We start from the raw sequence: 11,305 nt of genomic DNA, 5'->3' as shown, positions 1-11,305 counted from the left end.
GCAAGCCAGCAAAGAACATCCCTCCATGGCCTCTGCATCAGCTCCTGCTTTCTGACCTGCTTGAGTTCCAGTCCTGACTTCCTTGTAGATGAACAGCAGTATGGAAGTGTAAGCCGAATAAACCCTTTCCTCCCCAACTTGCTTCTTGGTCATGATGTTTGTGCAGGAATAGAAACCCTGACTAAGACAGTGCTGTTATCAATTATACTGACAAAAAGTCGGTATTATGAAAACTTTGGCACATTTGTGTATACCTGTATTTGTGGATATAAGCCTAACAATTGAATTCATAGGAATTATACTTTGGATGTTCACTTTCGGTATCTTGCAAATGAGCTGTCTCTTTAGGGTTTTACTGCTGTGAGCAGACACTATGACCAAGGCAACTCTTTTAAGGACAACATTTAATTAGGGCTGGCTTACAAGTTCAGAGGTTCAGTTCATTATCATCTAGGCAGGCATGGTACAGGAGGAGCTGGGAATTCTACATCTTCATCTGAAGGCTAATAGCAGAATACTGGCCTCCAGGCAGCTAGGATGAGGGTCTTAAAAGCCCACACCCACAGTGCCACACCTACTCCAGCAAGGCCACTTCTACCCCAGCAGTGCCACACCAACTCCAACAAGGCCACACCTACTCCAGCAGGGTTACACCTTCCGATAGTGCCACTCCCTAGGCTGAGCTTATACAAACCATCAGAAGTTGTTTACAGTAATATGAACTCAAGGAATTTCTTACAAAGTTTCTTCAAACAAAAAAAACAAATAAAATCATTCAGTACACACAAAGACTTCACAAATATACCAGCTTTATAAATAATTGGCCAAATAGAGGGTGAAACCAAGACATAGTCAAGATGGTAAATGGTTAAATAAATGAACATGTAGCTATGTGATAGAATAGTATTTATTACTAAGGAGAAATGAGCTATCAGTCCCTGGAAAACACAAAGTAAACTTGAAGACAATGTGAAAAGAGCTACACTCCATGAATCCAATTACAGGGCATCCCAGCAAAGCTATGAGAATAATAAAAACATTTGTGGTCACCTGGTCACCTAGGGTTATGGGGAGGAAAGATGAGCAGGTAAGCATGGAGAACATTTAGGGCAATTAAATATTTTTTCTACTACTACAGTGGTAAACACGTGTTACAGTAACTTCAAAAAATCTGTAGATTATACAATGATAAGAGTTAACCCTAATACAAAATGTTCCTGAACACTAAATAAATTTAGAAAAAAAGATAATATATTTAAACACTTAGACTGGGAAAAAAAGACCCATAAAGTGAAATAGTTCCATTTGGAAACAATTTTAAAACTAAGAAACAGGGCTGGAGAGATACCTCAGCAGTTAAGAGCACTGACTGCTCTTCCAGAGGTTCTGAGTTCAATTCCCAGGAACCACATGGTGTCTCACAACCATCTGCCATGTGATCTGACGCCCTCTTCTGGTATGCCTGAATACATCTACAGTGTATTCATCCACATTAAATAAATAAATAAATAAATAAATAAATCTTTTTAAAAAATTAGACAAAAACAAAAAACTAAGAAACGTAAAATCAGTGGGTCTGTAGCTTAGTGACAGAACACTTGCCATGCATAAGTGATACTAGGTTCAATCCAGTACTCTGTGTTTGTGTGTGTGTGTGTGTGTGTGTGTCTTGTGTCAGAGAGAGAGAGAGAGAGAGAGAGAGAGAGAGAGAGAGAGAGAGAGAGAGAATGAGAATTCTTGGCATGCTTGTTTACTTGGGGGAAGTTTGGAGCAGTAAATTTCTATTGAACCAGGTGAAGAGAATAACACTCGCAGAAGGAAAAACTTTTACATAAGTGAATATGCACAATCTCACATAAGTTCATATACAGATTTATATATGTTCATTTATACATTTCATTCAAACCAGTTGAGTCCAGCTTTCATGCATTCTTACAATTACATACTTATGCACACACACATGAATACATTCTCCCAATTACATACTTACATATGCATATGGAGCAAAAGACCAAGCACTGGTGCAGGAAGAACTCACTCATTCTGGATGAAAAATGAGCTCCAATTTTTATGGCATAGAGAAAGAAAAAGCTTCTACCCCTTTAATGCTAAATGAATTAAACCCATGTTTCTAAGAAAAAAGCTTGGTTCCTTTTATAAGACTAAGCCTGCTTTGTTATTAAGAAATGAACTGTTCTGTCCCATGGTAAGGAGAAGCCTGCCTGCTCCTTCTGCTCTCTGCAGTGTCTTCTTTTTTCCTCCTTCCCTCTGCATTCTGCACATTGCTCTCTTAGCTTTTTTATCTTACCTATAGTTTCTAAGTTATTCCATTCTTCATTCTCCTTCTAATCTTGTTCTCTCCTCCTGTTCTGAAGTCATAGCAATGCTCTTACTCTCAATGTCTTTTCTCCCAAAGCTATGCCTATACTTCTATGTTCTTGAGTTCTAAGAACTTCTCCTCAGCTCAGTTTTCTCTCAGAGTTCAGTTCTCCTCAGCTTAGTTTTCTCTCAGAGTTCAGTTCTTCTCACCTCTGTTCCTCTCACTACAGTCCTGACTCTTCTCTTTGTCCTTAGCACTTAAACATCTTTCAGAATACATAATCACATGTTACAAAGTTCATCAAAACATCATGCACAAAATCAAATCATAAATTGAAATGTAAGTTTACAACAGAGAATGTTTACATGCATATCCATTAGCAGTAAATTATCTAGCTAAACCTCCATCACCTGTCTCAGCTCCATAGGTTCACTGAAGGGTTAAAACTATAACTAAGTTATTAGCAAAGTTTTGTATAGATAAACCCAGTCAACATTTTATCTTCTGTCCTAACACCTATAATAATTGGTTAGTTCCCTTTTTATGACTGTTGGTTAATTGTTTTACAACCTCTTGGAATGTGCTCTGAGTAGGAGAAAGTCTGGTTACCATCTAAGAGCAATTAACTGATGACACTTGGGAGACTGGTAGAGTTCTCATTGCAGTTTTGAATATCAGAAAAGGACCTAATAGCAGTCCCACTATAAAAGAGCTTAATAATCACACACGTATACTTTTTAGGAATTCTTATAGGATCATCATTAAGACTTAAATTATCTATTTGTCTATATAGCATCACTACAAGACATTTTCGTGGATCTGCAGAGATCTGCTCTAAAGGGGTGTGCTACTGCTTAGCAATAGTTCTATATCTTTGATAATAACAGGAAAAGTATACTAATAGCAGGAACCTTTCCTAAAATGAATCCCTTACAGCCTTGCACCTGTTGCAGATTATCTAATAATCTGAAGCAGGCCACTTCAGGATGATCACCTGCTAGTTATTAGCTTGTCCCATTATGGCTCCTGATAAAAACATATCAAAATGTTTCCAAAAGAATAATAATGAAAAATAATCAACAATGATCAATTCCAGTATGCAGTGGCGATTGGGCATTAGTAACTATCAAAAGAGAAGGGAATCACATGGTTTCTGAAACATGCCCAGTAAAAAGCAAAGAAAGATACAGGAAGAGCGATCTGAGAAACCAATGACAAATATCATATCACATGTTAAAATTATAAATTTCTCATTTAGTCTTAGCAATTGGATGGTGGTACCTACAACAGTTAGTGAATGTACACTTCAATCCATTAGAGGAACAAAATGTCAAAAAATTTTTTTTGGAAATATTTTTGACAACTGTCGATTTTCAAATGCACAGAGCAGATTTTAATTTGGGGGAAGCTGGGAAGATGGCTGAGTGCTTAAGAGCACTGGTTGCTCTCCCAGAGGACCTGGGTTCAATCCTGGCACTTACCTGGTGGCTCACAGCTGGATCAATAACTTCAGTCCCAGAGAATCTAACATCCTTTTCTGGCCTCTGCAGGCCCCAGGCATGCGCATGGTCTGCAGAGATACATCTGGGCAAAAATAAAGTCCTGTATGCATAAAGTAATAATATAATTAAAATCTCATAGAAGATTTTAATCTTTGACACTGAAAGCATTGACATGGAAAACATTAAGGTAGACCAGAATGATTAGGGCCAGATAAACAAACAAACAAACCAAAAACAAAATTTCTAAGACAAAATTATAAACTCTTACATATCCAGTCAATCACTAGGTTTGAAAATTAACAGCCAGGATTTTAGACTTAAAGACATATCCGAGGTTTTTCGAGGTGAATAAAGATGGTGCACAGAAATAAACAGTCAAGGACGCCATCATCAGAATCCGATTTTTACCTGCATTGTGTGTGAGAAGTGGGGGCCTGCCAGTATACTCATGACATCCAAGAAGTAGCCACAATTGTGGCAGTGCTCTATTGAATGAATTAGAAATCTGTAACAGGAATGTTGGTGAGATGAATTCCTCTATTGCACATCACTCCCCGTTGGTGACATCACACGATGCTCCCATTGCAGGTCACCATCTTCTTCATTGTTGCTACCGACATAAACGAGTATGGCTTTCTAGAGCTGCTAATCTGTACCTTTTTAGTTCCTCCCTTCACACTGATTGGCTCGCTATTGATTTTTTCCGAGGTAAGTGATTTCATGCTCCTACTATTATCAAACGTATAGCCGCCCAGGGAAGCCTTGAATATTACAAAATCAAAAATATTACAAAGTCAGTCCCAGGCTATGCAAAGTCTGAAGCTGTGGTTTTTTTTTTCAGATAATGATCTCTCTACAGCATGCAAAGAGCACAGCCACATTCTTTTTGAGTCAAAGGCCCTGCTCTAGTTTATGAAGGCCAAAGGAAACTCCAGAGTGGTAGCATTTGACAGCCTTTATTCTGGGGGACCCTAATAGGAGGTGGTGGAGTCACCCCTTTTCTGTTAAGGTTAGGATGTATTAGGTTTAGGGCTAATGAGAGATGCATGAAAAGAAAAAGCACTCAGCAGCCAGTTGGATGTGTAGATCTGGAGTTTAGCCTCTGGGAGACTGAGAACACAGCAGACTACCTGAGATTCATGTTTATGAGTGTTGGTAAAACAATATAACCGAGTAGTGTAACCTACACAGGAAATAGACATTGAAATAAAAAAGGGAGACAGAAACTTGACTTTGAACCCTGAAATTCAGAGGTTTGGGGAGAGGAAGAGTCAGTAAATCAGAGAGAAATGGCTGACTTCCGAGTGCCAGATCCCCACTCAGAAACTCTGCCTCCGCAGTCCTGTCAGATTCCAAGGGTGAAAAGGGTGATCCTGTAGGAGGACCATCAGTCTCAATTAATCTGGCCCTCCAAGATCTCTCAAACACTGAACCACCAAACAGGCAGCATACACCAGCAGATATGAGGCCCCCAACACACATACAGCAGAGGACTGCCAGGTCTGGTTCATTCAGAGGTGATGCACCTAACACTCAAGAGACTGGAGGTTCTAGGGAGTTTGGAAGTCAGGTGGGGTGGGGGGGTGGGGACATCCACGTGGAGCGGGAGGAGGTATGGGATGTGGGACAGTCGGAGGATGGATGGGGGAAGGGAATAAAATACGGAGTGTAAATATATATATATATATATATATATATATATATATATATATATATATATATATATATATATATATATATATATATATTACATATAACTTAATATATATTAAATTAATTAATTTAAAAAGAATAAACTATCAAATGCTACTGGATAGTCTGGGAAAATAATTAATTAATTAAAAGATTAATTAAACTATCAAATGCAACTGGGAAAAGACCAATCTGTCTAAGGACATGGAGGTCACTGGTGATACTGATAGTATCTGTTGTGATGAAGGCATCAGCTTTACTAAGTGAGCCTAGCAGAGAAGGGGAGGTGAGCAAGGGCTGGCCATGCCTGTGGGTGAGCATGCCATGCCATTTTATGTCAAGAAGAGCAGGAGAATCAGGAGGGTGGGAGATACCTTCAATCCATTGTTTTCCCCAAGAAGTGTCATACTGTGCTGATAGGAGATACAAAATTCTTCATGAAAAGAAAGGAAGGTTTTATCTAGGGAGTAAAAACTCCAAGAAGCTGATTGAAAAACGTAAGCATGCATTGTACAAGTGGAGAGGTTACTGTCTGTAAAACAGGACCATACATCCACTTAAGAATAGAGCAGAGTGTGTGGGGATAGAAAATAGGCCATATCTCTTTTGGAAAATGAGATACCTCTCTTTTGAATGTTTATTTGTGTGTGGGGGTGGTGGGGTGGGGTAAGAATTGTAGTCATTGTGTGTGATATGTCCAAGGCAGAATTAGCATTTTTGAGAGCAGAGGAAATATATGAAAAATTATCTCTGGGAGTGAACCACTAGGATTTTCAGAGCTGTGGGAACAGAACTGAGAGATAAAACTACCCAAAGGGTCCCTTGATGAAGAAGTAGAATTGGCCCATACTCATGGTCAAACGAGATCTAATGGGACAATATATTTAAGCGTATACAAGTGACACTCCATATAAAGACTTATGTCTGGTTTGGGGAATGGTCATGGTTATTTCCAAAGGTGGATTCAGGAGAATAGAGTGATATGAGCCCAGGGTCCCTAGAGGAGGAGAACAGAGAGAAAGAGTGTGACTAAGAACGAAACGTCATGGAGCACAGCTAAGGGAGAGGGTTTGCTTCAGAAAGACTTGCCCGTGTCTTCAGTGGCTCCTGCCAATACAGCACCTCAACCCTGCTCACTCTCAGTGTTGCACAGAACAGCAACCTGCACCCTGTCCTGTGGACAAGCTCACGTTCATGGAAACACCCAGGCCAAGTGGGGACTCATTGCAAAGAGGGCAAGTCACAATCAGAGGGACGCTCACCTGACCATGGCTTCTCATTTTGCAGGTTTCTTACGACTCTGTGGATTACTTAGGAGCATCAGAATCTCAACTTGTATTTCTGGCATTGCTGATAGTAAGACGGCATTTCCTCTTTTTAATGTTCGTGTGTTAGGAGACAGGTTTATACAATCAGAGTCCCCTTGGGTTTCAACAAATTAAAAAAAATATGTGGACATTTTAGGAATAAGAAGTAATACATATATGTGTGCATGCATGCACACGCGCATGCGCGCACACACACACACACACAGAACTTTAAGTACAAACCACTAATGTGGCAGTGATAATCCGATGACAAGCATGAAGTCCAAACTCTAAATATCAGTAGTAGTACTTGTATCAACTTATTACTACTATGTTGGTATCCTTCTGCATTTCTTTTTTTTTTTTTCATTTTGATTTTTCAAGACAGGGTTTCTCTGTATAGCCCTGGCTGTCCTGGAACTCACTTTGTAGACCAGGCTGGTCTCGAACTCAGAAATCTGCCTACCTCTGCCTCCTGAGTGCTGGGATTAAAGGTGTGCGCCACCACACCCAGCTTCCTTTTGCATTTCTTTATCTTCCTTCCTTTCTTCCTTCCTTCCTTCCTTCCTTCCTTCCTTCCTTCCTTCCTTCCCTCCTTCCTTTCTTTCTCTCTCCTTCCTTTCTTCCTTCCTTCCTTTCTTTCTTTCTTTCTTTCTTTCTTTCTTTCTTTCTTTCTTTCTTCCTTCCTTCCTTCCTTCCTTCCTTCCTTCCTTTCTTTCTATTTGGGGTGCCTGTTATGTCATACACTTGGAAGTCAGAGAACAACTCGTGGGATTCATTTTCCCTTTCACTGTGTGGGACCTGGGGACTGAACTGAGGTCATCAGGCTTGGCAGCAAGCACCTTTATCAACTGAGCCTTCTCACTGGCCCGCTCTCACTATGCTTATATTATTCCTGTGTTGAATAACAAAAGAGGTAACTTTAACAGCTTCATAAATGTCAAATAGGTTGTCTCCAGCTTTGTGAGAATGCTATCAGATCCATTTTATAGATGGTCAGTCTCATTAAATTAACTCTAATATGATAACAATTATTTTTATGATGAAGCTAATTTTGTTTTTCTCTCTCTGTCCCTAGCCTTACCTTCATTTTCTCCTTTTCTTTTTTATTCTGCGATGTCTGGAAAGATGCCTCAGGAAGAAGTCATTGAGAGTGGACCCTGTTTTCAGGTTGACAGCATTCAAATAGAATTTCATGTTTCATTTAACCTTTATTCTTTAGACATTTTAATATGCCTGAACTAATTGGGAGGGGGGATCAGGGTTGTTTTGAAGGGCTTGTATTGTAGGCAAAATTATTATAATTCATTATCTTACAGTCTAGTGGGAAAAGCAACATTAGTGTACACAAGACGTCAAATTAAGAGAAGGAATTCTACTGGCACACTTGAGATACAAGAGATACAAGAGATAGTATTTTAAAAGTACAGACAACTACAGATAAACAACTGGACACATGTTGACAGTCCAAGAAGGAAATACATGTGAGCAGCAAGTCAAAATCTGAGATGCCTTCCCTTTTCCCACAGACGTGTGAAGACAGCCAGGGCAAATTTAAAGGCTTATATAGGAAAATACCAGAAAATAAAAGTGAAGCTGAATATTGGAAGATAATCAATAGGGAAGTATGGGGAAGGTATTGAACATTACTTAATGAGAAACTAATACACAAGTGTGTTTGACACACTGTCTTAGTTAATCTTCTATTGTCTTGTAGAGATGCCATTACTAAAGCAGCTCTTACAGAAGAAAGCACTTAACTGGGCCTTGCTTAATGTTCTAGAGGTTTACTCCATGATTATCATGATGGGAAGCAGACATGTTAGAGTAGTAGCCCAGAGCTTTCCATCCTGATGCACAGACGGCAGCCAAAGAGATAGAGGGGGAGACTGGACTTGGCATGGGCTTCGAAATCTCAAAGCCCATCCCTTGTGACACACCTACTCCAGCATGGTCACACCTAATCCACCAGAACCACACCTACCTCTTAATCCTTCCAAAGCCGTTCCACTATCTGGTGACCAAACACTCAAACACCTTTGACTATGGAGGCCATTTTTGTTCAAACCACCACACACACACCTTGCTTCCCCAACAAGATGAAAACCAAATTCAAATCTAAGTTTGATGAAAAGAAGAATGACAAGATGACATCGTATTTTAGGGAAACCAAGCAAGCATAGTAATTAAGGTGACCCAAGGGAGAGAAGAAACAATCAGCTGACTCAGTTACGGTTGATGAAAGATCTTGTCTTATAGCGGTGGCAAGGACTGACTACAGATTTCTAAGAGGTAACACGCCAAGTAACTGCGTACACATTGGGGTTCTGCTCAGACACCCTGGATTCATGAGAGAGGTTCCTAAATAATGTGCTCTGGCCCTTCATCCTTAGGAAACTTTGGGAATTATAAAATATAACCCAAACGCATTTCTAGATCTCTTTCCTTGAAGAAAGCTGCCTTGACATTCACTGACAGAGGGTGCGTGCTGCTTTGCTAGTTGAAGAGAGAGAACGTCATCACCCAATTAGGAGACATATACCCATGTACAAAGCAAAAGTGAACAGCAGCATCATTTGACCAGTTGATGGAGAGAGATGAGAGTATTTGAAAGATGCACGACAGAGTAGAAGAACGGAGTCGTGCTCCATTTCCGGTCCACGTATTTCGATAATGGATAAGTTGGACATGCCCTTTTGCCTTTAGAATTTCTCCGAGAAGCTGTCATGCTTTTCCAAACCCAGAAGAGCCCGGAGAAGAGGATGAAGATGTTCAAATGGAAAGAGTGAGAACAACGGGCGCCATGGCTACCCTACAGACGGATGAGGTAGAGCTCATGAAAGTAATCCATTCTGCTGCTAGAGAAGTGAGAAGTGTTCCCATCTTAATTCTCTTAAAGGCCTGCTGGTGTGTGTGTGTGTGTGTGTGTGTGTGTGTGTGCGTGTGTGCGTGTGTGTGTGTGTGTGTGTGTGTGTGTGTTCTTTTGCTTTTTTAGTGCATACCTTGATGTAAATAGGTATGCAGTGCCTACAAGCTATGAAAGCAAAGGATACACACATGCACACAATCAGTTAATCAATCAATCAATCAACCAATCAATCATCAATCGGTCAACGTGTTAATTTATTTTTAGAGTCACAGTTTTGATAAGTATGGTTAAACATTTAAAAAACCTTAAGATGTTAAAGAGCCTCTTTTAAAGATTTGTTTTGTATTTTCTGCATACGTGTATATGCCTGTGCCTGAGTGTCTGTACTGTATCATTTTATATGGATGCCCATAAGTGCTAGAAATAAGATGAGGATGTCAAATTCTCCTATAACTGAATTGACAGGCAGTTCTGAGCCACTTCATGTGGGTGCCAGAAACCAAACCAAGATCCTCTCTGCAAGAGCAGCAAGTGCTCTTAACCACTGAGCCATCTCTTAAGCCCCGGCTTTTATGAGTTTTATAATTCAAGTTAAACTAGCTGCAAACAATTAAGAAGAGACTTTCTTTGTGCTGTGTCTATGTGCATGTGCTTGTGCATATGTGTGTGTGTGTGTGTGTGTGTGTATTAACAAATTATTAGTTTATGTGGATGGCCTCATTCCAGCTCTCTGCAGACTGGCAAGCACACATCACACACAGCACTGTAAATCAAATGTCCATAGGGGACTTGGGATGGTTCCCTTAAAAACAGCAGATTATAGCAGGAGTGGGTGGACTCATGGTTCTGTACAAGGAAAGACCTGGGGGAAGAGGTGTGAGCAGTCTCTCGGGGNGGGGGGGGGGGGGGTGGACAGAATAAGAAAAATGCTACACTGGTTTTCATCTGTCTTCACAGAAACCGGTCATCATTGCAAGCTGTCTGCGGAAGGAATATCCAGGCAGAACGAGAAGGTGCTTTTCCAAAACGAAGAAAAAGATTGCCACAAGGAACATCTCCTTCTGTGTTAAAAAAGGTTGGCAACCACAGTTCACCAGAGTTGCTGTGGGCTCTGAAGACGGGATCTTTCTAAGAGGCATGCATGTCTGGGACAGGGTTCATCTCATGGTGAGCACTGAGGCAGCTGGCTTACCATGGGGTTCAGGCTGTGCCTTCAGTTGATAAACCTAGGCTTTAATAGAACAGATTTTCTTTGCAAAGGTAGAGAGTTATGGCCTGTCCCTTAAATCCTACAGAAAGAGGTAAAAAAAAAAAAAAAGGATAGCATTGATTTTAAGTATTAAATATTTCAAATAATTGTTTACTTTTTGATGTTGAGGATAAAACACAGGTCCTTCTGCATGCTAGTCAAACATTCTACCAATGAGTTACATTCTAAGTTCTGGCATTGGGTGAAAGTAAATGGACTGACAGGGTTACAACAGTGCATCTTTTATTCTTTTTGTTTGTTTGTTTGTTTTTTGTTGGTTTTTTTGTTTGTTTGTTTTATTTTTTGAGACAGTGTTTCTCTGTGTAGCCCTGGCTGTCCTGGAACTCACTCTGTAGACCAGGCTGG

At 40.2% G+C, this 11,305-nt stretch overlaps 1 protein-coding gene across 2 annotated transcripts in view; it reads left to right on the top strand.

Annotated features, from left to right (window-relative positions):
- Abca9 (ATP binding cassette subfamily A member 9) overlaps window positions 1–11,305 on the top strand; it is a 68,424-nt gene that overhangs the window by 44,278 nt on the left and 12,841 nt on the right. For both annotated transcript variants that reach the window (XM_021211669.2, XM_029545735.1), the window contains 5 exons: window positions 4,411–4,530; window positions 6,802–6,870; window positions 7,900–7,991; window positions 9,528–9,648; window positions 10,648–10,765. In XM_021211669.2, coding sequence (XP_021067328.1) covers window positions 4,411–4,530; window positions 6,802–6,870; window positions 7,900–7,991; window positions 9,528–9,648; window positions 10,648–10,765 — 520 coding nt within the window. The remainder of the gene's footprint in view (window positions 1–4,410; window positions 4,531–6,801; window positions 6,871–7,899; window positions 7,992–9,527; window positions 9,649–10,647; window positions 10,766–11,305) is intronic.

This window comes from Mus pahari, chromosome 14, assembly GCF_900095145.1.
Source record: "Mus pahari chromosome 14, PAHARI_EIJ_v1.1, whole genome shotgun sequence".
Taxonomy (NCBI): domain Eukaryota; kingdom Metazoa; phylum Chordata; class Mammalia; order Rodentia; family Muridae; genus Mus; species Mus pahari.
Note: the sequence above shows the minus strand (reverse complement) of the source record. Positions and strands in the feature narration are given on the sequence as shown.